At 49.6% G+C, this 27,159-nt stretch overlaps 1 protein-coding gene across 1 annotated transcript in view; it reads right to left on the minus strand.

The window, feature by feature from the left end:
- Nucleotides 1-27,159, minus strand: part of fhod1 (formin homology 2 domain containing 1) — a 159,438-nt gene that overhangs the window by 104,960 nt on the left and 27,319 nt on the right. The window contains exon 3 of the mRNA XM_031820953.1: nt 18,542-18,606. Coding sequence (XP_031676813.1) covers nt 18,542-18,606 — 65 coding nt within the window. The remainder of the gene's footprint in view (nt 1-18,541; nt 18,607-27,159) is intronic.

The following is a 27,159-nucleotide window of genomic DNA, read 5'->3' on the forward strand; positions in this document are numbered from 1 at the left end:
ATCCCAACTACCATGTACATTACCCAAGTACGCTAGTGTTCCAAAATCTATCCCAATTACCCAAGTATGCTAACAAGTCAATTACATGAGTTAAGGTAAGAAAGATTACGCAACCTAGAATGAGAGCTGGAGAAAAAGCCAGAGAGAGAGAGACAGGAGGCCTTTGCCCTGTGGAATTGACCCAGATATAATTAGCTAGTTTGGCATTTCCTGTCTCTGTATTTAAATGAGTCTGATCTATGCCTCCATGTCAGAGATCACAGGGATCAGAGCTACAGACCATGAGCCCACTGTAGTCTAACTTTAACTCAATGTGGCTCCTTCTAGAACCTTCACTAACCCAATGTGGCTCCTTCTAGAACCTTCACTAACCCAATGTGGCTCCTTCTAGAACCTTCACTAACCCAATGTGGCTCCTTCTAGAACCTTCACTAACCCAATGTGGCTCCTTCTAGAACCTTCCCTAACCCTAACTCAATGTGGCTCATTCTAGAACCTTCCCTAACCTTAACTCAATGTGGTTCCACATCCCACATAGGGAATAGGGTGCCATGCCCTACGGCCCTGGTCGAAAGTAGGGCACTACATAGGGAATAGGGTGCCATGCCCTACGGCCCTGGTCGAAAGTAGGGCACTACATAGGGAATAGGGTGCCATGCCCTACGGCCCTGGTCTAAAGTAGGGCACTACATAGGGAATAGGGTGCCATGCCCTACGGCCCTGGTCGAAAGTAGGGCACTACATAGGGAATAGGGTGCCATTTGAGGCACACCCATGGTCACATTGGTAAATGTGACAATCATCATCAGCGTTCTAGCCAAGTGTGTTCACACACACACACACACACACACACACATTGCCCCATCACAGTGTGTATTCTTTGAAGGTGACTCATCTAAGGAAATGATTGCACATGGCTGTCTGGGCTTGTGCTCCAAAAGACTAAAAACTACCAAGAACAAACAAGCCCAGTAAAGTAACTATAATCAGGTCCATAATTATTGGCACCCTAAATCATGTCCATAATTATTGGCACCCTAAAAATCAGGTCCATATTTATTGGCACCCTTGACTCTATTATCATGTCATCCATTATAATGTAAATGCCTGGCGTTGGCTAAACGGCGTTTGGGACTTGGATTGGGACCGGTGTTTTGGTGAAATGACATGAAAATTTGGCTCTTTGGCCACGCCCACCAGTGGCATCGAAAAGAGGAATCCTCCGCAGAAAAGAACCCCATACCTCCTGTAACATATGGTGAGGGGTCCTTGATGTTATGGGGTATACTTCCTGTAAAATATGGTGAGGGGTCCTTGATGTTACAGGGTATACTTCCTGTAAAATATGGTGAGGGGTCCTTGATGTTACGGGGTATACTTCCTGCAAAATATGGTGAGGGGTCCTTGATGTTACGGGGTATACTTCCTGTAAAATATGGTGAGGGGTCCTTGATGTTACGGGGTATACTTCCTGTAAAATATGATGAGGGGTCCTTGATGTTACGGGGTATACCTCCTGTAAAATATGGTGAGGGGTCCTTGATGTTACGGGGTATACTTCCTGTAAAATATGGTGAGGGGTCCTTGATGTTACGTGGTATACTTCCTGTAAAATATGGTGAGGGGTCCTTGATGTTACGGGGTATACTTCCTGTAAAATATGGTGAGGGGTCCTTGATGTTATGGGGTATACTTCCTGTAAAATATGGTGAGGGGTCCTTGATGTTACGGGGTATACTTCCGGTAAAATATGGTGAGGGGTCCTTGATGTTACGGGGTATACTTCCTGTAAAATATGTTGAGGGGTCCTTGATGTTACGGGGTATACTTCCTGTAACATATGGTGAGGGGCCCTTGATGTTATATGACATACCTCCTGTAACATATGGTGAGGGGTCCTTGATGTTACGGGGTATACTTCCTGTAACATATGGTGAGGGGTCCTTGATGTTACGGGGCATACCTCCTGTAACATATGGTGACGGGTCCTTGATGTTATTTTTATGGGGCTAACTGCCTTGTTCAGGGGAACAGTAGGCTAACTGCCTTGTTCAGGGGAACAGTGGGCTAACTGCCTGTTCAGGGGCAGAAGGACAGATTTGTACCTTGTCAGCAACCTTCCGGTTACTAGTCCAACACTCTAACCACTAGGCTACCCTGCCGCCCCATGGGGTATATTTCCAGCAAGACAACGACCCCAAGCACAAACAAAAATCCACAAAGAAATGGTTAATTGACCACAAAAAAAACAACATTGTCAGTCTCCATTGAAAATGTGGTTTGAATTGAAGAGGACAGTCCATAAGTGAGGATATCAAGGACCTGGAAAGATTCTGATTGGAGGAACAGTCTAACGTCCCTCCCAAAGTAGGGAAAAGGTTAACGGTCTGCAATTTCAACTCAGTATATTGACACACAGCCAGGCAACAACAGGAAGCAGTGTGTTGTCAGCAAATCACAGCACAACAGAGGAGGAGATAAGACTGACTCTGAGTCAGTTCCAGGCACAGTAACGTACAGTGCCAGGGAGGAACATCCTGCAGAAACAACAACTCAAGCACACGTATAGTTTCTGTTTAGGGACCACTCTGAAAATGGGACCCTATTCTCTACATAGTGCAGTACTTAAGGCCAGGGCATCAAAGTGAGAGCACAAAAAGGTCCCCTAAACAGGGAATAGGGTGTGATGTAGGAAGCAGACTAGTGCCTATTCCTAATGGAGTCTGGTTAAAAGTAGTGCCCTAAACAGGGAATAGGGGTTGATATAGGAAGCAGACTAGTGCCTATTCCTAATGGAGTCTCTGGTTAAAAGTAGTGCCCTAACCAGGGAATAGGGTGTGATGTAGGAAGCAGACTAGTGCCTATTCCTAATGGAGTCTCTGGTTAAAAGTAGTGCCCTAACCAGGGAATAGGGTGTGATGTAGGAAGCAGACTAGTGCCTATTCCTAATGGAGTCTCTGGTTAAAAGTAGTGCCCTAACCAGGGAAGAGGGTGTGATATAGGAAGCAGACTAGTGCCTATTCCTAATGGAGTCTGGTTAAAAGTAGTGCCCTAAACAGGGAATAGGGTGTGATTTAAGAAGCAGACTAGTGCCTATTCCAAATTGAGTCTCTGGTTAAAAGTAGTGCCCTAACCAGGGAATAGGGTGTGATGTAGGAAGCAGACTAGTGCCTATTCCTAATGGAGTCTCTGGTTAAAAGTAGTGCCCTAACCAGGGAATAGGGGGTGATATAGGAAGCAGACTAGTGCCTATTCCTAATGGAGTCTCTGGTTAAAAGTAGTGCCCTAACCAGGGAATAGGGTGTGATGTAGGAAGCAGACTAGTGCCTATTCCTAATGGAGTCTCTGGTTAAAAGTAGTGCCCTAACCAGGGAATAGGGTGTGATGTAGGAAGCAGACTAGTGCCTATTCCTAATGGAGTCTCTGGTTAAAAGTAGTGCCCTAACCAGGGAAGAGGGTGTGATATAGGAAGCAGACTAGTGCCTATTCCTAATGGAGTCTGGTTAAAAGTAGTGCCCTAAACAGGGAATAGGGGGTGATATAGGAAGCAGACTAGTGCCTATTCCTAATGGAGTCTCTGGTTAAAAGTAGTGCCCTAACCAGGGAATAGGGTGTGATGTAGGAAGCAGACTAGTGCCTATTCCTAATGGAGTCTCTGGTTAAAAGTAGTGCCCTAACCAGGGAAGAGGGTGTGATATAGGAAGCAGACTAGTGCCTATTCCTAATGGAGTCTGGTTAAAAGTAGTGCCCTAAACAGGGAATAGGGTGTGATTTAAGAAGCAGACTAGTGCCTATTCCAAATTGAGTCTCTGGTTAAAAGTAGTGCCCTAACCAGGGAATAGGGTGTGATGTAGGAAGCAGACTAGTGCCTATTCCTAATGGAGTCTCTGGTTAAAAGTAGTGCCCTAACCAGGGAATAGGGGGTGATATAGGAAGCAGACTAGTGCCTATTCCTAATGGAGTCTCTGGTTAAAAGTAGTGCCCTAACCAGGGAATAGGGTGTGATGTAGGAAGCAGACTAGTGCCTATTCCTAATGGAGTCTCTGGTTAAAAGTAGTGCCCTAACCAGGGAATAGGGTGTGATGTAGGAAGCAGACTAGTGCCTATTCCTAATGGAGTCTCTGGTTAAAAGTAGTGCCCTAACCAGGGAATAGGGTGTGATGTAGGAAGCAGACTAGTGCCTATTCCTAATGGAGTCTCTGGTTAAAACTAGTGCCCTAACCAGGGAATAGGGTGTGATGTAGGAAGCAGACTAGTGCCTATTCCTATTGGAGAACCCTTATGAGTCTCTGGCTAAAAAGTACTGCACTAACTATATTGATATGTTCTCACATGCTTGTTATAACAGGGAGCTGTTCCAGCCCACAGTTACCAGAAACATCACGGGAATAGGACTCTACATGTTCCACCTGTCCTTTAACAACAGTAATGACACTGTCAGACTTTTTTTTAAATCACCTCAGATTCCCTCCCTACCCTTCTTCAGAAATCCTCAGAGATGACATCCAAATTCCCCACCCTTCTTCAGAACACCTCAGAAGCTATGTCCTGATTCTGCACCCTTCTACAGAACACCTCAGAGGCTATGTCCTGATTATCCACCCTTCTACAGAACACCTCAGAGGCTATGTCCTGATTCTCCACCCTCCTCCCAGAGTGTACACTTTGTACACACTTTCTTGCATGGCTTTAACCCCCCCAAAATGGTGGAAACTCCCTCCTCCCAATGCCTACACCAATCCTTTTAAATCCCATAAGGGATGGGTCGCCAACTGGAGATCTGAGACAGACATGGAATTCATGCATTCATTCATTCAGTCATTCATTCATTCATTCATTCAGTCATTCATGGCGGAGTGTGTGTACAGTGTACACTTCAGGAAAAGGGTGGAGAATTGGGACATAGCTATAGTACCAGCCCAGTCTATTCTCTAAAAAGCCTCAGTCCTCAATGAATACCAACTCTCTATTGTCCATGTTCCCCCCTCTCTATTGTCCATGTTCCCCCCTCTCTATTGTCCATGTTTCCCCATTCATTCAACAACAGAGTGGTAAGTAACTTGTCAACAGTATTGCCAACCTTTGTAAAAGTACCAGAACAACACAGCAGTCCAGGGGACCTGCCAGTCTAGTTGTTCTAAAAGTACCAGAACAACACAGCAGCCCAGGGGCCCTGCCAGTCTAGTTGTTCTAAAAGTACCAGAACACCACAGCAGTCCAGGGGACCTGCCAGTCTAGTTGTTCTAAAAGTACCAGAACAACACAGCAGTCCAGGGGACCTGCCAGTCTAGTTGTTCTAAAAGTACCAGAACAACACAGCAGCCCAGGGGCCCTGCCAGTCTAGTTGTTCTAAAAGTACCAGAACAACACAGCAGCCCAGGGGCCCTGCCAGTCTTTCTAATAGTACCAGAACAACACAGCAGTCCAGGGGACCTGCCAGTCTAGTTGTTCTAAAAGTACCAGAACAACACAGCAGCCCAGGGGCCCTGCCAGTCTAGTTGTTCTAAAAGTACCAGAACACCACAGCAGTCCAGGGGACCTGCCAGTCTAGTTGTTCTAAAAGTACCAGAACAACACAGCAGTCCAGGGGACCTGCCAGTCTAGTTGTTCTAAAAGTACCAGAACAACACAGCAGCCCAGGGGCCCTGCCAGTCTAGTTGTTCTAAAAGTACCAGAACAACACAGCAGCCCAGGGGCCCTGCCAGTCTTTCTAATAGTACCAGAACAACACAGCAGTCCAGGGGACCTGCCAGTCTAGTTGTTCTAAAAGTACCAGAACACCACAGCAGCCCAGGGGACCTGCCAGTCTAGTTGTTCTAAAAGTACCAGAACAACACAGCATCCCAGGGGCCCTGCCAGTCTAGTTGTTCTAAAAGTACCAGAACACCACAGCAGCCCAGGGGACCTGCCAGTCTAGTTGTTCTAAAAGTACCAGAACAACACAGCAGCCCAGGGGACCTGCCAGTCTAGTTGTTCTAAAAGTACCAGAACAACACAGCAGCCCAGGGGCCCTGCCAGTCTAGTTGTTCTAAAAGTACCAGAACAACACAGCAGCCCAGGGGCCCTGCCAGTCTAGTTGTTCTAAAAGTACCAGAACACCACAGCAGTCCAGGGGACCTGCCAGTCTAGTTGTTCTAAAAGTACCAGAACAACACAGCAGTCCAGGGGACCTGCCAGTCTAGTTGTTCTAAAAGTACCAGAACAACACAGCAGCCCAGGGGCCCTGCCAGTCTAGTTGTTCTAAAAGTACCAGAACAACACAGCAGCCCAGGGGCCCTGCCAGTCTAGTTGTTCTAAAAGTACCAGAACAACACAGCAGCCCAGGGGCCCTGCCAGTCTAGTTGTTCTAAAAGTACCAGAACAACACAGCAGCCCAGGGGCCCTGCCAGTCTAGTTGTTCTAAAAGTACCAGAACAACACAGCAGCCCAGGGGCCCTGCCAGTCTAGTTGTTCTAAAAGTACCAGAACAACACAGCAGCCCAGGGGCCCTGCCAGTCTAGTTGTTCTAAAAGTACCAGAACAACACAGCAGCCCAGGGGCCCTGCCAGTCTAGTTGTTCTAAAAGTACCAGAACAACACAGCAGCCCAGGGGCCCTGCCAGTCTAGTTGTTCTAATAGTACCAGAACAACACAGCAGCCCAGGGGCCCTGCCAGTCTAGTTGTTCTAAAAGTACCAGAACAACACAGCAGCCCAGGGGCCCTGCCAGTCTTTCTAAAAGTACCAGAACAACACAGCAGCCCAGGGGCCCTGCCAGTCTTTCTAAAAGTACCAGAACAACACAGCAGCCCAGGGGCCCTGCCAGTCTTTCTAAAAGTACCAGAACAACACAGCAGCCCAGGGGCCCTGCCAGTCTTTCTAAAAGTACCAGAACAACACAGCAGCCCAGGGGCCCTGCCAGTCTTTCTAAAAGTACCAGAACAACACAGCAGCCCAGGGGCCCTGCCAGTCTTTCTAAAAGTACCAGAACAACACAGCAGCCCAGGGGCCCTGCCAGTCTTTCTAAAAGTACCAGAACAACACAGCAGCCCAGGGGCCCTGCCAGTCTTTCTAAAAGTACCAGAACAACACAGCAGCCCAGGGGCCCTGCCAGTCTAGTTGTTCTAAAAGTACCAGAACACCACAGCAGTCCAGGGGACCTGCCAGTCTAGTTGTTCTAAAAGTACCAGAACAACACAGCAGCCCAGGGGACCTGCCAGTCTAGTTGTTCTAAAAGTACCAGAACAACACAGCAGCCCAGGGGCCCTGCCAGTCTAGTTGTTCTAAAAGTACCAGAACAACACAGCAGCCCAGGGGCCCTGCCAGTCTAGTTGTTCTAAAAGTACCAGAACAACACAGCAGCCCAGGGGCCCTGCCAGTCTAGTTGTTCTAAAAGTACCAGAACAACACAGCAGCCCAGGGGCCCTGCCAGTCTAGTTGTTCTAAAAGTACCAGAACAACACAGCAGCCCAGGGGCCCTGCCAGTCTAGTTGTTCTAATAGTACCAGAACAACACAGCAGCCCAGGGGCCCTGCCAGTCTAGTTGTTCTAAAAGTACCAGAACAACACAGCAGCCCAGGGGCCCTGCCAGTCTAGTTGTTCTAAAAGTACCAGAACAACACAGCAGCCCAGGGGCCCTGCCAGTCTTTCTAAAAGTACCAGAACAACACAGCAGCCCAGGGGCCCTGCCAGTCTTTCTAAAAGTACCAGAACAACACAGCAGCCCAGGGGCCCTGCCAGTCTTTCTAAAAGTACCAGAACAACACAGCAGCCCAGGGGCCCTGCCAGTCTTTCTAAAAGTACCAGAACAACACAGCAGCCCAGGGGCCCTGCCAGTCTTTCTAAAAGTACCAGAACAACACAGCAGCCCAGGGGCCCTGCCAGTCTTTCTAAAAGTACCAGAACAACACAGCAGCCCAGGGGCCCTGCCAGTCTTTCTAAAAGTACCAGAACAACACAGCAGCCCAGGGGCCCTGCCAGTCTTTCTAAAAGTACCAGAACAACACAGCAGCCCAGGGGCCCTGCCAGTCTTTCTAAAAGTACCAGAACAACACAGCAGCCCAGGGGCCCTGCCAGTCTTTCTAAAAGTACCAGAACAACACAGCAGCCCAGGGGCCCTGCCAGTCTTTCTAAAAGTACCAGAACAACACAGCAGCCCAGGGGCCCTGCCAGTCTTTCTAAAAGTACCAGAACAACACAGCAGCCCAGGGGCCCTGCCAGTCTTTCTAAAAGTACCAGAACAACACAGCAGCCCAGGGGCCCTGCCAGTCTTTCTAAAAGTACCAGAACAACACAGCAGCCCAGGGGCCCTGCCAGTCTTTCTAAAAGTACCAGAACAACACAGCAGCCCAGGGGCCCTGCCAGTCTTTCTAAAAGTACCAGAACAACACAGCAGCCCAGGGGCCCTGCCAGTCTTTCTAAAAGTACCAGAACAACACAGCAGCCCAGGGGCCCTGCCAGTCTATCTAAAAAGGCCTCAGTCATTGATGACATTCTCCACTCCAGGCCTTTTAGGAGGCTATAGGGAGCAAATCATTTCCCATTAGACCCTGAGGACTGGCCAGCTGGCACAGACAGTAAACATGGCTGTGTCCCAAACGGCATCCTATTCACTATATCAAATGCATTACCCTTTGGGCCCTGGTCAAAAAAGTAGTGCACTATATTACGGAATAGGGCGCCATTGGGGAGGCAGAACCATGTTGAACCAATGGAACACTCTAGTCCTGGCTAAAGGCCTAAACTATAGTCATGTGAGGTGGTCACAGTGTGTTCTGGGACAGTGTGTGTGTGTGTGTGTGTGTGTGTGTGTGTGTGTGTGTGTGTGTGTGTGTGTGTGTGTGTGTGTGTGTATGCGTGTTCTCGGGGCAGAGTAGTGTGTGTGTGTGTGTGTGTGTGTGTTCAGAACCAATTGACTGAACAGGAAACTAAAGTGTCTTAGTCCAATCTACCTTGTACTTGTTAAGTCACTTCAGTCATATCACTATGGTATGTATGGTCACTATGTAGACTACTCAGTCATATCACTATGTAGACTACTCAGTCATACCACTATGTAGACTACTCAGTCATATCACTATGTAGACTACTCAGTCATATCACTATGTAGACTACTCAGTCATATCACTATGGTATGTATGGTCACTATGTAGACTACTCAGTCATACCACTATGTAGACTACTCAGTCATACCACTATGTAGACTACTCAGTCATACCACTATGTAGACTACTCAGTCATACCACTATGTAGACTACTCAGTCATATCACTATGGTATGTATGGTCACTATGTAGACTACTCAGTCATATCACTATGTAGACTACTCAGTCATATTACTATGGTATGTACGGTCACTATGTAGACTACTCAGTCATATCACTATGGTATGTATGGTCACTATGTAGACTACTCAGTCATACCACTATGTAGACTACTCAGTCATACCACTATGTAGACTACTCAGTCATATCACTATGTAGACTACTCAGTCATATCACTATGTAGACTACTCAGTCATATTACTATGGTATGTATGGTCACTATGTAGACTACTCAGTCATATCACTATGTAGACTACTCAGTCATACCACTATGTAGACTACTCAGTCATACCACTATGTAGACTACTCAGTCATATCACTATGTAGACTACTCAGTCATATCACTATGGTATGTATGGTCACTATGTAGACTACTCAGTCATATCACTATGTAGACTACTCAGTCATATTACTATGGTATGTATGGTCACTATGTAGACTACTCAGTCATATCACTATGTAGACTACTCAGTCATATTACTATGGTATGTACGGTCACTATGTAGACTACTCAGTCATATCACTATGGTATGTATGGTCACTATGTAGACTACTCAGTCATACCACTATGTAGACTACTCAGTCATACCACTATGTAGACTACTCAGTCATACCACTATGTAGACTACTCAGTCATACCACTATGTAGACTACTCAGTCATATTACTATGGTATGTATGGTCACTATGTAGACTACTCAGTCATATCACTACAGTATGTACGGTCACTATGTAGACCACTACATAGAATGATAGCTGTTCTGCTGGTAAAAGGTGACCAGATTACTCTTCCTGCTCTACTCACAGTAAAATCCATCCTACTTGGAGGGAAGCCAGCTCTACTCACAGTAAAACCCTCTCCTACTTGGAGGGAAGCCAGCTCTACTCACAGTAAAACCCTCTCCTACTTGGAGGGAAGCCAGCTCTACTCACAGTAAAACCCACTGCTACTTGGAGGGTAGCCAGCTCTACTCACAGTAAAACCCATCCTACTTGGAGGGAAGCCAGCTCTACTCACACTAAAACCCACTCCTACTTGGAGGGAAGCCAGCTCTACTCACACTAAAACCCACTCCTACTTGGAGGGAAGCCAGCTCTACTCACAGTAAAACCCTCTCCTACTTGGAGGGAAGCCAGCTCTACTCACAGTAAAACCCACTGCTACTTGGAGGGTAGCCAGCTCTACTCACAGTAAAACCCACTCCTACTTGGAGGGAAGCCAGCTCTACTCACACTAAAACCCACTCCTACTTGGAGGGAAGCCAGCTCTACTCACAGTAAAACCCTCTCCTACTTGGAGGGAAGCCAGCTCTACTCACAGTAAAACCCACTGCTACTTGGAGGGTAGCCAGCTCTACTCACAGTAAAACCCACTCCTACTTGGAGGGAAGCCAGCTCTACTCACAGTAAAACCCTCTCCTACTTGGAGGGTAGCCAGCTCTACTCACAGTAAAACCCACTGCTACTTGGAGGGTAGCCAGCTCTACTCACAGTAAAACCCACTCCTACTTGGAGGGAAGCCAGCTCTACTCACAGTAAAACCCACTCCTACTTGGAGGGAAGCCAGCTCTACTCACAGTAAAACCCTTTGCTACTTGGAGGGAAGCCAGCTCTACTCACAGTAAAACCCTCTCCTACTTGGAGGGAAGCCAGCACTACTCACAGTAAAACCCTCTCCTACTTGGAGGGAAGCCAGCTCTACTCACAGTAAAACACTCTCCTACTTGGAGGGAAGCCAGCTCTACTCACAGTAAAACCCACTGCTACTTGGAGGGAAGCCAGCACTACTCACAGTAAAACCCACTCCTACTTGGAGGGAAGCCAGCTCTACTCACAGTAAAACCCTTTCCTACTTGGAGGGAAGCCAGCTCTACTCACAGTAAAACCCACTGCTACTTGGAGGGAAGCCAGCTCTACTCACAGTAAAACCCTTTGCTACTTGGAGGGACGCCAGCTCTACTCACAGTAAAACCCACTGCTACTTGGAGGGAAGCCAGCACTACTCACAGTAAAACCCACTCCTACTTGGAGGGAAGCCAGCTCTACTCACAGTAAAACCCTTTGCTACTTGGAGGGAAGCCAGCTCTACTCACAGTAAAACCCTTTGCTACTTGGAGGGAAGCCAGCTCTACTCACAGTAAAAGGAAGGGAAAGGCTCATCTACTTGAAGAGGGAAACCAGAAAGGGAAACCAAACCAGGATGTGACTCACTCCTAGAGAACTCAAAATAAAACAAAACAACAACATGGAGAAACAGTGGAAGTAGTAAACATTTAAAAAAACACTCCTTCCTCTAAGAAAGAGAAAGGTTTTCAAAGTGGCGACATCTCATGATTAAACCTCCTTACAGTATCAGTGACCGAGTCATTTCAGAATAGCCAGTCAGCTGAAAACAAAATGAGTTGGAGGAAACCGTTTTACTTCCCAGTATTGACTACGTTCCAAATTATACCCTATTCCCTATATAGTGCCAGGCTCTGTTCAAAAGTAATGCACTATATAGGGAATAGGGCTCTGGTCTATAGTAGTACCACTATATAGGGAATAGGGCTCTGGTCTATAGTAGTACCACTATATAGGGAATAGGGCTCTGGTCTATAGTAGTACCACTATATAGGGAATAGGGCTCTGGTCTATAGTAGTACCACTATATAGGGAATAGGGCTCTGGTCTATAGTAGTACCACTATATAGGGAATAGGGCTCTGGTCTATAGTAGTACCACTATATAGGGAATAGGGCTCTGGTCTATAGTAGTACCACTATATAGGGAATAGGGCTCTGGTCTATAGTAGTACCACTATATAGGGAATAGGGCCCTGGTCTATAATAGTACCACTATATAGGGAATAGGGCTCTGGTCTATAGTAGTACCACTATATAGGGAATAGGGCTCTGGTCTATAGTAGTACCACTATATAGGGAATAGGGCTCTGGTCTATAGTAGTACCACTATATAGGGAATAGGGCCCTGGTCTATAATAGTACCACTATATAGGGAATAGGGCTCTGGTCTATAGTAGTACCACTATATAGGGAATAGGGCTCTGGTCTATAGTAGTACCACTATATAGGGAATAGGGCTCTGGTCTATAGTAGTACCACTATATAGGGAATAGGGCTCTGGTCTATAGTAGTACCACTATATAGGGAATAGGGCTCTGGTCTATAGTAGTACCACTATATAGGGAATAGGGCTCTGGTCTATAGTAGTACCACTATATAGGGAATAGGGCTCTGGTCTATAGTAGTACCACTATATAGGGAATAGGGCTCTGGTCTATAGTAGTACCACTATATAGGGAATAGGGCCCTGGTCTATAATAGTACCACTATATAGGGAATAGGGCTCTGGTCTATAGTAGTACCACTATATAGGGAATAGGGCTCTGGTCTATAGTAGTACCACTATATAGGGAATAGGGCTCTGGTCTATAGTAGTACCACTATATAGGGAATAGGGCTCTGGTCTATAGTAGTACCACTATATAGGGAATAGGGCTCTGGTCTATAGTAGTACCACTATATAGGGAATAGGGCTCTGGTCTATAGTAGTACCACTATATAGGGAATAGGGCTCTGGTCTATAGTAGTACCACTATATAGGGAATAGGGCTCTGGTCTATAGTAGTACCACTATATAGGGAATAGGGCTCTGGTCTATAGTAGTACCACTATATAGGGAATAGGGCTCTGGTCTATAGTAGTACCACTATATAGGGAATAGGGCTCTGGTCTATAGTAGTACCACTATATAGGGAATAGGGCTCTGGTCTATAGTAGTACCACTATATAGGGAATAGGGCCCTGGTCTATAGTAGTACCACCATATAGGGAATAGGGCTCTGGTCTATAGTAGTACCACTATATAGGGAATAGGGCTCTGGTCTATAGTAGTACCACTATACAGGGAATAGGGCTCTGGTCTATAGTAGTACCACTATACAGGGAATAGGGCCCTGGTCTATAGTAGTACCACTATATAGGGAATAGGGCTCTGGTCTATAGTAGTACCACTATATAGGGAATAGGGCTCTGGTCTATAGTAGTACCACTATATAGGGAATAGGGCCCTGGTCTATAGTAGTACCACTATATAGGGAATAGGGCTCTGGTCTATAGTAGTACCACTATATAGGGAATAGGGCTCTGGTCTATAGTAGGGGGTAGCAGTAACACGTCGTCAAGCTCCCCACATTCTTCCCTCTAGTGTAGACAGAGCTGTCAGAGATACAGAATACTATTGTGTTGTTGATCCAGTACGGGCAGGTGTTGTTGACCTAGATAAAGAGGCAGTCTTTCAGGGTGAACCACATTTCTCTCTTTACTTAAAAACAAACTCTCCTGTTCACTCCGTCTGCATTAACCACCTGGACAAACTCTCCACAGGAAGATTACCCGCGCTGTCCAAATCATTACCCGCGCTGTCCAAATCATTACCCGCGCTGTCCAAATCATTACCCGCGTTGCCCAAATCATTACCCGCGCTGCCCAAATCATTACCCGCGCTGTCCAAATCATTACCCGCGCTGTCCAAATCATTACTCGCGTTGCCCAAATCATTACCCGCGCTGCCCAAATCATTACCCGCGCTGTCCAAATCATTACCCGCGTTGCCCAAATCATTACCCGCGCTGTACAGAGTTTGATAGAACAGGGGCTAGAAGAATGTATCGCACGCCTAGCCATCAGACACATGACCTGTGTAAACATGTCTCCAAGCCGTTTAGTCAACCGATGACTGCAGAGGTTAGATTGACCCTCACACTTTAACCTCATGGACAATACAGTCACTTCCTGACTCAACTACAACTCTACAGTCACTTCCTGAGTCAGCTAGACTACAACTGCACAGTCACTTCCTGAGTCAGCTAGACTACAACTGCACAGTCACTTCCTGAGTCAGCTAGACTACAACTGCACAGTCACTTCCTGAGTCAGCTAGACTACAACTGCACAGTCACTTCCTGAGTCAGCTGGACTACAACTGCACAGTCACTTCCTGAGTCAGCTGGACTACAACTGTACAGTCACTTCCTGAGTCAGCTGGACTACAACTGTACAGTCACTTCCTGAGTCAGCTGGACTACAACTGTACAGTCACTTCCTGAGTCAGCTGGACTACAACTGTACAGTCACTTCCTGAGTCAGCTGGACTACAACTGTACAGTCACTTCCTGAGTCAGCTGGACTACAACTGTACAGTCACTTCCTGCTACAAATACAACATAATGACAATGCAGTAGGGTACATCCAGCTCCATACTATAACCCTGCGGAACAGGGGGCCAGCTCCATACTATAACCCTGCGGAACAGGGGGCCAGCTCCATACTATAACCCTGCGGAACAGGGGACCAGCTCCATACTATAACCCTGCGGAACAGGGGGCCAGCTCCATACTATAACCCTGCGGAACAGGGGGCCAGCTCCATACTATAACCCTGCGGAACAGGGGGCCAGCTCCATACTATAACCCTGCGGAACAGGGGGCCAGCTCCATACTATAACCCTGCGGAACAGGGGGCCAGCTCCATACTATAACCCTGCGGAACAGGGGGCCAGCTCCATACTATAACCCTGCGGAACAGGGGGCCAGCTCCATACTATAACCCTGTGGAACAGGGGGCCAGCTCCATACTATAACCCTGTGGAACAGGGGGCCAGCTCCATACTATAACCCTGTGGAACAGGGGGCCAGCTCCATACTATAACCCTGTGGAACAGGGGGTCAGCTCCATACTATAACCCTGTGGAACAGGGGGCCAGCTCCATACTATAACCCTGTGGAACAGGGGGCCAGCTCCATACTATAACCCTGTGGAACAGGGGGCCAGCTCCATACTATAACCCTGTGGAACAGGGGGCCAGCTCCATACTATAACCCTGTGGAACAGGGGGCCAGCTCCATACTATAACCCCGTGGAACAGGGGGCCAGCTCCATACTATAACCCCGTGGAACAGGGGGCCAGCTCCATACTATAACCCCGTGGAACAGGGGGCCAGCTCCATACTATAACCCCGTGGAACAGGGGGCCAGCTCCATACTATAACCCCGTGGAACAGGGGGCCAGCTCCATACTATAACCCCGTGGAACAGGGGGCCAGCTCCATACTATAACCCCGTGGAACAGGGGGCCAGCTCCATACTATAACCCCGTGGAACAGGGGACCAGCTCCATACTATAACCCCGTGGAACAGGGGGCCAGCTCCATACTATAACCCTGTGGAACAGGGGACCAGCTCCATACTATAACCCTGTGGAACAGGGGGCCAGCTCCATACTATAACCCTGCGGAACAGGGGGCCAGCTCCATACTATAACCCTGCGGAACAGGGGGCCAGCTCCATACTATAACCCTGTGGAACAGGGGGCCAGCTCCATACTATAACCCTGTGGAACAGGGGGCCAGCTCCATACTATAACCCCGTGGAACAGGGGACCAGCTCCATACTATAACCCTGTGGAACAGGGGGCCAGCTCCATACTATAACCCCGTGGAACAGGGGGCCAGCTCCATACTATAACCCTGTGGAACAGGGGGCCAGCTCCATACTATAACCCTGTGGAACAGGGGGCCAGCTCCATACTATAACCCTGTGGAACAGGGGACCAGCTCCATACTATAACCCTGTGGAACAGGGGGCCAGCTCCATACTATAACCCTGTGGAACAGGGGGCCAGCTCCATACTATAACCCTGTGGAACAGGGGGCCAGCTCCATACTATAACCCCGTGGAACAGTAGGAAACAGACTGTCAGAGCTACAGGACAAGTCAGCAGGAGTTATATTCAACTACAGTACACACAAAGAAGTAGGAAATGAATAATTACATGTCAGCATCTCGCCCACTCTGTCACAGCTCCAAGGTATAATGACGTGGCATCTTGTTTGTTTACACTTGGCACTGCCTATCTCTGTCTCTCCCTCTATGGGTGGTCCGAGTCAGGTCTCAGTGTGCTCACGTGTTCCGGACCAGTCCAGAACCACCGGTACATACACGTGTTCCGGACCAGTCCAGAACCACCGGTACATACACGTGTTCCGGACCAGTCCAGAACCACCGGTACATACGCGTGTTCCGGACCAGTCCAGAACCACCGGTACATACACGTGTTCCGGACCAGTCCAGAAACACCGGTACATACACGTGTTCCGGACCAGTCCAGAACCACCGGTATACGTGTTTGAAGACTGTCGGACTGCTGAGCTGAAGCCTCAGTCTTTAGTTTTTTTCCCTGCACCACAGGAAATAGTCTAGCTCAACTTCAGCATCACAGTTCGTACGAAGGTAGAACATTTAAAAATGGACATAAGTTTGAAAAAAAAAGAAAAAAAAGGGACTATGTAATTATACGGCCATCAGCTGCACCTATTACAATAAACTGTAGCAGTCGGCAGAACATTAGACTGCTGCTGACGTCCCCGGTTGGAAACACTGCTGGATTAATAGAAGATCTGAGTCGGGGGTTTAGAAGGAAAGAAAACTCCAGAAGAATCATCGGAGCCAGTTAAACACGACTGCCTTGGACGGGCGGGAGCATTCCCCCCCCCTTACCCACAATGCACCTGGAAAATAAAACTGTTTTACGCCTGGAGTGGAAAAGAGGAGTGTGATGATGATGATGTCAGCGCTGCGGTGACAAATGGAGAGTTACAGCTCATAGAGACCAATGGAAGCTACTGGAAGGATCCCAACTAGAGAGTTACATCTCATAGAGACCAATGGAAGCTACTGGAAGGATCCCAACTAGAGAGTTACAGCTCATAGAGACCAATGGAAGCTACTGGAAGGATCCCAACTAGAGAGTTACATCTCATAGAGACCAATGGAAGCTACTGGAAGGATCCCAACTAGAGAGTTACATCTCATAGAGACCAATGGAAGCTACTGGAAGGATCCCAACTAGAGAGTTACAGCTCATAGAGACCAATGGAAGCTACTGGAAGGATCCTAACTGGAGAGTCACATCTCATAGAGACCAATGGAAGCTACTGGAAGGATCCCAACTAGAGAGTTACAGCTCATAGAGGTCAATGGAAGCTACTGGAAGGATCCCAACTAGAGAGTTACAGCTCATAGAGGTCAATGGAAGCTACTGGAAGGATCCCAACTAGAGAGTCACATCTCATAGAGACCAATGGAAGCTACTGGAAGGATCCCAACTAGAGAGTTACAGCTCATAGAGGTCAATGGAAGCTACTGGAAGGATCCCAACTAGAGAGTTACATCTCATAGAGACCAATGGAAGCTACTGGAAGGGTCCCAAATGGCAGCCTATTCCCTATATACTACACTACTTTGTCCAGAGCCCTATCAGGAATAGGAAGACATTAGGGACTTGGTCACTGGAGGCCACGGTGGCTGAGTCCATTACAGACTATAGGAAAGATGGGAAATACACACTGCTACTCCCCCCCCCCCCCCTCCGAGTCAAATACACACTGCTACTCCCCCCCCCCCCCCCCCCCGGAGTCAAATACACTCTGCTACATCACCCCCCTCCGAGTCAAATACACCCTGCTACACCCCCCCCCCCCCTCCGAGTCAAATACACCCTGCTACACCCCCCCCCCCCCTCCGAGTCAAATACACCCTGCTACACCCCCCCCTCCGAGTCAAATACACCCTGCTACACCCCCCCCCCCTCAGAGTCAAATACAACCTGCTACACCCCCCCCCCCTCCGAGTCAAATACACCCTGCTACATCCCCCCTCCTCCGAGTCAAATACACCCTGCTACATCCCCCCCTCCGAGTCAAATACACCCTGCTACATCCCTCCCCTCCGAGTCAAATACACCCTGCTACGCCCCCCCCCCCCTCCGAGTCAAATACACCCTGCTACATCCCCCCCCTCCGAGTCAAATATACCCTGCTACGCCCCCCCCCTCCGAGTCAAATACACCCTGCTACATCCCCCCCTCCGAGTCAAATACACCCTGCTACATCCCCCCCCTCCGAGTCAAATACACCCTGCTACACCCCCCCCCCTCCGAGTCAAATACACCCTGCTACAGACGGATAGAAAGGAATCCTAACTAAACTCATTGAAGACTTCATAAACCCTTTATAAGGTGTATATAGATGGTTCAGAAATCAGTCATAAGCAAGCATCTTGCTGTTAAGCATCTATGAAGTGCTTTTGAAGCATTTAGGAAGGCTTCATGAACGTTCTATAAAGCCTTCATGCTATGGACTTCATTTCAAGTGGGACAGAAAAGGAGGAGCGGGGATCTTACCTAGAATGGAGTGGACTCTGACAGATAGCTGAGTTCTCAGGATCAGGATGGGTTTCTTCCCTCTACTGTGGAGAGAGAGAGAGAGACAATACTTTAGTGAAGAGGAGAGAGAGAGAGGAGGAGAGAGAGGAGGGAGAAAGGAGAGGGAATACTTTAGTGAAGAGGAGAGAGAGGAGGAGGAAGAGAGAGGAGGGAGAGGGAGAAAGGAGAGGGAATACTTTAGTGAAGAGGAGAGAGAGAGGAGGAGAGAGAGAGGAGGAGGAGAAGAGAGGAGGAGAAGACAGGAGGAGAGAGAGAGAGGAGGGAAGAGAGAGAGAAGGAGAGAGAGAGAGAGGAGGAGAGAGAAGGAGAGAGAGAGAGGAGGAGAGAGAGAGAGGAGGAGAGAGAGAGAGGAGGAGAGAGAGAGAGAGGAGGAGAGAGAGAGAGGAGGAGAGAGAGAGGAGGAGAGAGAGAGAGGAGGAGAGAGAGAGAGGAGAGAGAGAGAGAGAGAGAGAGGAGGAGAAAGAGAGAGGAGAGAGAGAGAGGAGGAGAAAGAGAGAGGAGAGAGAGAGAGGAGGAGAAAGAGAGAGGAGGAGAAGAGAGGAGGAGAAGAGAGGAGGAGAAGAGAGAGGAGGAGAAGAGAGGAGGAGGAGAGGAGAAGAGAGAGGAGAAGAGAGAGGAGGAGAAGAGAGAGGAGGAGAAGAGAGAGGAGGAGAAGAGAGAGGAGGGAGAGAGAGGAGGGAGAGAGGAGGAGAGAGAGAGGAGGAGGAGAGAGAAGGCTAGTCGGACGATAAAGAAGTGACAGTATCAGTTAGTCAATAACATCAGGTCATAGGGAGAAATATCTATGGAGAGGATGTGGCTCAATACAGCCTACTGCCAGGGAAATGGAGCCCAGAGGACGGGGCTCAATACGGCCTACTGCCAGGGGAACGGAGGACAGAGGACGGGGCTCAATAAGTCCTACTGCCAGGGGAACGGAGCCCAGAGGACGTGGCTCAATACGGCCTACTGCCAGGGTAACGGAGCCCAGAGGACGTGGCTCAATACAGCCTACTGCCAGGGAAACGGAGCCCAGAGGACGTGGCTCAATACGGCCTACTGCCAGGGGAACGGAGGACAGAGGACGGGGCTCAATAAGTCCTACTGCCAGGGGAACGGAGCACAGAGGACGTGGCTCAATACATCCTACTGCCAGGGGAACGGAGCCCAGACGACGTGGCTCAATACATCCTACTGCCAGGGGAACGGAGCCCAGAGGACGTGGCTCAATGCGGCCTACTGCCAGGGGAACGGTGCCTGAAGCACAGAGGACGTGGCTCAATACGGCCTACTGCCAGTGGAACGGAGCCCAGAGGACGTGGCTCAATACGGCCTACTGCCAGGGGAACGGAGCACAGAGGACGGAGCTCAATACGGCCTACTGCCAGGAAGCACAGAGGATGTGGCTCAATACGGCCTACTGCCAGGGAGCACAGAGGACGTGGCTCAATAAGGCCTACTGCCAGGGGAACGGAGCCCAGAGGACGTGGCCCAATACGGCCTACTGTCAGGGGAACGGAGCACAGAGGACGTGGCTCAATACGGCCTACTGCCAGGGGCACGGTGCCCTGGAGTTGAGATTCTCCTCTGACTGAGTGCTGGAGAGGTTCACGGAGTTGAGATTCTCCTCTGACTGAGTGCTGGAGAGGTTCACGGAGTTGAGATTCTCCTCTGTCTGAGTGCTGGAGAGGTTCACGGAGTTGAGATTCCCCTCTGAGTGCTGACACAGACGGGGCTAGACTGTAGATATCTCCTGCTACCCAGAGTGCTGACACAGACTGGGCTAGACTGTAGATATCTCCTGCTACCCTGAGTGCCATCCCAATAAACACAACAATGGTCTGGCTGTGACGGCTGGTCCAGCAGGGATTATATACTATGGCAGATTCTGGAGGAGAGCAGAGGAGAAGAGCAGAGAAGTATGGAGGCTATGCTGTGTCAGGGTGTGTGTGTATGTGTATGTGTGTGTGTGTGTGTGTGTGTGTGTGTGTGTGTGTCAGGGTGTGTGTGTGTGTGTATGTGTGTACTGTAAGTACTCATCAAATCTTAACATCATCATCACATATACAAGTTGACCCACTCACATGACAATTAGCACCCTGCCGTTTTCCAGGTCCTTCAAATGACGTATTTCTTCTGGGCCAATCCTCCCCCTCCCTCGCCCTCCCTCCCTCCCCAGTATTTCAGCTGTGTGACCACACACTGTTCCACACAACGTGCCCTTGTCCCAGCTCTCCTGTGATCTCCATGTTCATAAGACCAGTGAACCAGGGTTGTGTCACAAATGGCAGCCTATGCCCTAAACAGTGTACTACTTGTGGCCAGAGCCCTAAAGGCCCCCCGGGTGAAAAGTAGTGGACTATAAAAAGGGGAAAGGGCTGGCATTTGGGAGGCTGACAAGGACTCCGGCTTCAACAACAACATAGGTAACATGTCCCAGTAGTTCTAACAGGGGAGACCTGCTTCCAAATCAAACACACTACAGATGTCTGATCGTGACGTTTTCCCCTCAGAGTCGGTTCGGTCATTTTAGGAAGCCGGTAGGTCTCTCCCATTCATGTTGTCAGCCTGCTGCTGCTTCTAGACTGAGGTGATGTAGCTGCTGCTGCTTCTAGACAGGTGATGTAGCTGCTGCTTCTAGCCTGAGGTGATGTAGCTGCTGCTGCTGCTGCTGCTTCTAGCCTGAGGTGATGTAGCTGCTGCTGCTTCTAGACTGAGGTGATGTAGCTGCTGCTGCTTCTAGACTGAGGTGATGTAGCTGCTGCTGCTTCTAGACTGAGGTGACATAGCTGCTGCTTCTAGACTGAGGTGATGTAGCTGCTGCTGCTTCTAGACTGAGGTGATGTAGCTGCTGCTGCTTCTAGACAGGTGATGTAGCTGCTGCTTCTAGCCTGAGGTGATGTAGCTGCTGCTTCTAGCCTGAGGTGATGTAGCTGCTGCTGCTGCTTCTAGCCTGAGGTGATGTAGCTGCTGCTGCTTCTAGACTGAGGTGATGTAGCTGCTGCTGCTTCTAGACTGAGGTGATGTAGCTGCTGCTGCTTCTAGACAGGTGATGTAGCTGCTGCTTCTAGCCTGAGGTGATGTAGCTGCTGCTGCTTCTAGACTGAGGTGATGTAGCTGCTGCTGCTTCTAGACTGAGGTGATGTAGCTGCTGCTGCTTCTAGACTGAGGTGATGTAGCTGCTGCTGCTGCTTCTAGACTGAGGTGACGTAGCTGCTGCTGCTTCTAGACGGAGGTGACATAGCTGCTGCTTCTAGACTGAGGTGACGTAGCTGCTGCTGCTGCTTCTAGACTGAGGTGACGTAGCTGCTGCTGCTGCTTCTAGACTGAGGTGATGTAGCTGCTGCTTCTGCTTCTAGCCTGAGGTGATGTAGCTGCTGCTTCTAGACTGAGGTGACGTAGCTGCTGCTGCTGCTTCTAGACTGAGGTGACGTAGCTGCTGCTGCTGCTTCTAGCCTGAGGTGATGTAGCTGCTGCTTCTAGACTGAGGTGATGTAGCTGCTGCTGCTTCTAGACTGAGGTGATGTAGCTGCTGCTGCTGCTTCTAGACTGAGGTGACGTAGCTGCTGCTGCTTCTAGACGGAGGTGACGTAGCTGCTGCTTCTAGACGGAGGTGACGTAGCTGCTGCTTCTAGACTGAGGTGACGTAGCTGCTGCTGCTGCTTCTAGACTGAGGTGATGTAGCTGCTGCTTCTAGACTGAGGTGATGTAGCTGCTGCTGCTTCTAGCCTGAGGTGATGTAGCTGCTGCTGCTGCTTCTAGACTGAGGTGACGTAGCTGCTGCTGCTTCTAGACGGAGGTGACGTAGCTGCTGCTGCTTCTAGACGGAGGTGACGTAGCTGCTGCTTCTAGACTGAGGTGACGTAGCTGCTGCTGCTGCTTCTAGACTGAGGTGATGTAGCTGCTGCTTCTAGACTGAGGTGATGTAGCTGCTGCTGCTGCTGCTTCTAGACTGAGGTGACGTAGCTGCTGCTTCTAGACTGAGGTGACGTAGCTGCTGCTGCTGCTGCTGCTTCTAGACTGAGGTGATGTAGCTGCTGCTTCTAGACTGAGATGATGTAGCTGCTGCTGTTGCTTCTAGACTGAGGTGATGTAGCTGCTGCTTCTAGACTGAGGTGATGTAGCTGCTGCTTCTAGACTGAGATGATGTAGCTGCTGCTGTTGCTTCTAGACTGAGGTGATGTAGCTGCTGCTGCTGCTGCTTCTAGACTGAGGTGATGTAGCTGCTGCTTCTAGACTGAGGTGACGTAGCTGCTGCTGCTGCTTCTAGACTGAGGTGACGTAGCTGCTGCTGCTTCTAGACTGAGGTGATGTAGCTGCTGCTTCTAGACTGAGGTGATGTAGCTGCTGCTTCTAGACTGAGGTGATGTAGCTGCTGCTTCTAGACTGAGGTGATGTAGCTGCTGCTTCTAGACTGAGGTGATGAAGATATGAATGATCCGGGCCCCGTCTCTTGTGGAGGGGGGAGAGAAAGTCACTGTCACAGGGAACAGCGGGACAAAACACCTCTTTGTCTACATCCCAAATAGCACCTTATTCCCATAGGGCTCTAGCGAAAGGTAGTGTACTGTATAGAGAAGAGGGTGCTATGTGGGATGCAGACAACGTCATGTGAGCTAGAGAGGAAAGACAGAATGCTTTGTGAGGTCAAATCAGATTCAAATCAGATTCAGGCACAAGTTAATGAATGGGGCCCATAGATGATAAACAGCGCTAGTTGCAGTGAGACAATCACAGTCTGTTCTGGGGAGAAACGTACTTGATGTCTATATGAATACGGAGGAGGAAACGTATTGTATGAGTACCAACCCACCAACAGACTCGTATGTCCCCCCAGTACCAACCCACCGACAGACTCGTATGTCCCCCAGTCTCAACCCACCGAGACTCGTATGTCCCCCCAGTACCAACCCACCGACAGACTCGTATGTCCCTCCAGTACCAACCCACCGACAGACTCCTATGTCCCCCCAGTACCAACCCACCGACAGACTCGTATGTCCCCCAGTCTCAACCCACCGACAGACTCGTATGTCCCCCAGTCTCAACCCACCGACAGACTCGTATGTCCCCCAGTCTCAACCCACCGACAGACTCGTATGTCCCCCAGTCTCAACCCACCGACAGACTAGTATGTCCCCCAGTCTCAACCCACCGACAGACTAGTATGTCCCCCAGTCTCAACCCACCGACAGACTAGTATGTCCCCCAGTCTCAACCCACCGACAGACTAGTATGTCCCCCAGTCTCAACCCACCGACAGACTCGTATGTCCCCCAGTCTCAACCCACCGACAGACTCGTATGTCCCCCAGTCTCAACCCACCGACAGACTCGTAGGTCCCCAGCCGTCCTAAAATCTATTTCTACAAGGAGTCATGTACCAGCATCTGACCTGTAACAAAGCATTATAAGGGAGATAATGCCTGGCCTATTGAAGGAGTCCTTCAGACTCTATTTTCACCCTGTGAGTTTATAGAGGACTAGGTTGTCATTAACAATAATACTGTTGTCTGTTGGAACTTGACACCTTTCCACTCAAGCAACTAGCTGGTGGAGTGTGTGTGTGTTTTCACGTGGCCATACGTCGGTCTGCGTATGTGTGTGTTTTCACGTGGCCGTACGTCTGTCTGCGTGTATGTGTGTGTTTCCGCCCCTTCCTTCTCCCTCTGCGTTTCCTCTAGCTGATTGTGAGGAGAGTGGCAAGAGTTTGAGGGCCACTTCACAGGGACATGATGACTGACACACCCGCCTGGACATGAGCAACAGAGAGGGAGACTGAAGCACAGAACACCGTGTTACCCAGCATCTCTCCTCACAACACCATGAGACACAGAACACCGTGTTACCCAGCATCTCTCCTCACAGCACCATGAGACACAGAACACCGTGTTACCCAGCATCTCTCCTCACAGCACCATGAGACACAGAACACCGTGTTACCCAGCATCTCTCCTCACAGCACCATGAGACATAGAACACCGTGTTACCCAGCATCTCTCCTCACAGCACCATGAGACACAGAACACCGTGTTACCAAGCATCTCTCCTCACAGCACCATGAGACACAGAACACCGTGTTACCCAGCATCTCTCCTCACAGCACCATGAGACACAGAACACCGTGTTACCCAGCATCTCTCATCACAGCTCCATGCTCAACACCAATGATTCCCAACTAGGGATACTATGACCCCTGGGGGTACTTGGTCTATCCTCCGGGGGGGGGGGGTACTTGGCCTATCCTCTGGGGGGGGGGGGGGGGGGGATACTTGGCCTATCCTCTGGGGGGGGGGGGGGTACTTGGCCTATCCTCTGGGGGGGGGGGGGGGGGCACTTGGCCTATCCTCCGGGGGGGGGGTACTTGGCCTATCCTCCGGGGGGGGGGGTACTTGGCCTATCCTCCGGGGGGGGGGGTACTTGGCCTATCCTCCGGGGGGGGGGGGGTACTTGGCCTATCCTCCGGGGGGGGGGGGTACTTGGCCTATCCTCCGGGGGGGGGGGTACTTGGCCTATCCTCCGGGGGGGGTACTTGAGAAGACTCACGAGACCAAAGGCCTACTGGTAAAATACACGAGGGGTAATTCAGGGCAGAGCGAAATGCAGTTGGTGGCACAGTAACCAAAAAAAGTTGGGAACCACTGTTCCCGGGGGGGGGGGGGGGGGGGGTACTTGGCCTATCCTCCGGGGGGGGGGGGGGGGGGGGTACTTGGCCTATCCTCCGGGGGGGGTACTTGGCCTATCCTCCGGGGGGGGGTACTTGAGAAGACTCACGAGACCAAAGGCCTACTGGTAAAATACACGAGGGGTAATTCAGGGCAGAGCGAAATGCAGTTGGTGGCACAGTAACCAAAAAAAGTTGGGAACCACTGTTCCCGGGGGGGGGGGGGGGGGTACTTGGCCTATCCTCCGGGGGGGGGGGGGGGGGTACTTGGCCTATCCTCCGGGGGGGGGTACTTGGCCTATCCTCCGGGGGGGGTACTTGAGAAGACTCACGAGACCAAAGGCCTACTGGTAAAATACACGAGGGGTAATTCAGGGCAGAGCGAAATGCAGTTGGTGGCACAGTAACCAAAAAAAGTTGGGAACCACTGTTCTACATTTGTCTAGAATGTTCCACACTACTCAAGAATGCTCTAGAATGTCCTACACAGCTCTAGAATGCCCTACACAGCTCTAGAATGCCCTACACAGCTCTAGAATGCCCTACACAGAGAAGGAGACTGGTGGATAGAATGCTGGATTACTACTGAAGCACAGTGGAAAGACAACTTGGACAGGAACTGGTCCAATCATTCTGCATTTCACACCTAAAACTAACACAATGTCTTCATCAGTGAAGTCCCTCTCTCTACCTAACTCCTACGTGGCATCTCTCCAGTCAGTGACATTTCCTATCTCAGTAAAATGACTCACTTCATCTTGCAACATGGACAAGGCCTGTTAAACTCAGCTGGAAACGCAGCTTGGACAGAAGACAGAGATACTGTAGCATCAACGACTAGGAACCCTGACCCTGTCATGTTGCTGTAGAACTCATAGTTCACCCTGAAACAGCCTGACTGTTGCTGTAGAACTCATAGTTCACCCTGAAACACCCTGACTGTGTCTTCATGTTGCTGTAGAACTCATAGTTCACCCTGAAACACCCTGACTGTGTCTTCATGTTGCTGTAGAACTCATAGTTCACCCTGAAACACCCTGACTGTGTCTTCATGTTGCTGTAGAACTCATGGTTCACCCTGAAACACCCTGACTGTGTCTTCATGTTGCTGTAGAACTCATGGTTCACCCTGACTGTGTCTTCATGTTGCTGTAGAACTCATGGTTCACCCTGACTGTGTCTTCATGTTGCTGTAGAACTCATAGTTCACCCTGAATGAAAGAAGTGACAGGGGTTCCCTGTTTCCCTACATGATTGTCTGAGCTGGCAGAAAAAAAGGTATGCGTTTACGTGTGAGTGTGTACGAAAAGGAGAGAAGGAAAGGAGAGAAGGAGCTCAGTGAAGGAAAGGTAAACCAGAAGGAGGAAGGGAGAGGAGGAGCTCAGTGAAGGAAAGGTCAAAGAGAGGAGAGAAGGAAAGGAGAGAAGGAGCTCAGTGAAGGAAAGGTCAACGAGAGGAGAGAAGGAAAGGAGAGAAGAGAAGGAACTCAGTGAAGGAAAGGTCAAAGAGAGGAGAGAAGGAGAGGAGAGAAGGAGATCAGTGAAGGAAAGGTCAAAGAGAGGAGAGAAGGAGAGAAGGAGATCAGTGAAGGAAAGGTCAAAGAGAGGAGAGCAGGAAAGGAGAGAAGGAGCTCAGTGAAGGAAAGGTCAAAGAGAGGAGAGAAGGAAAGGAGAGAAGGAGCTCAGTGAAGGAAAGGTCAAAGAGAGGAGAGAAGGAGAGGAGAAAAGGAGATCAGTGAAGGAAAGGTCAAAGAGAGGAGAGACAGAGAGAAGGAGATCAGTGAAGGAAAGGTCAAAGAGAGGAGAGACAGAGAGAAGGAGATCAGTGAAGGAAAGGTCAAAGAGAGGAGAGACAGAGAGGAGGAGATCAGTGAAGGAAAGGTCAAAAGAGAGGAGAGAAGGAGAGGAAAGAAGGAGATCAGTGAAGGAAAGGTC

The sequence above is a fragment of the Oncorhynchus kisutch genome, unplaced genomic scaffold (genome assembly GCF_002021735.2).
Source record: "Oncorhynchus kisutch isolate 150728-3 unplaced genomic scaffold, Okis_V2 scaffold3788, whole genome shotgun sequence".
Classification (NCBI taxonomy): domain Eukaryota; kingdom Metazoa; phylum Chordata; class Actinopteri; order Salmoniformes; family Salmonidae; genus Oncorhynchus; species Oncorhynchus kisutch.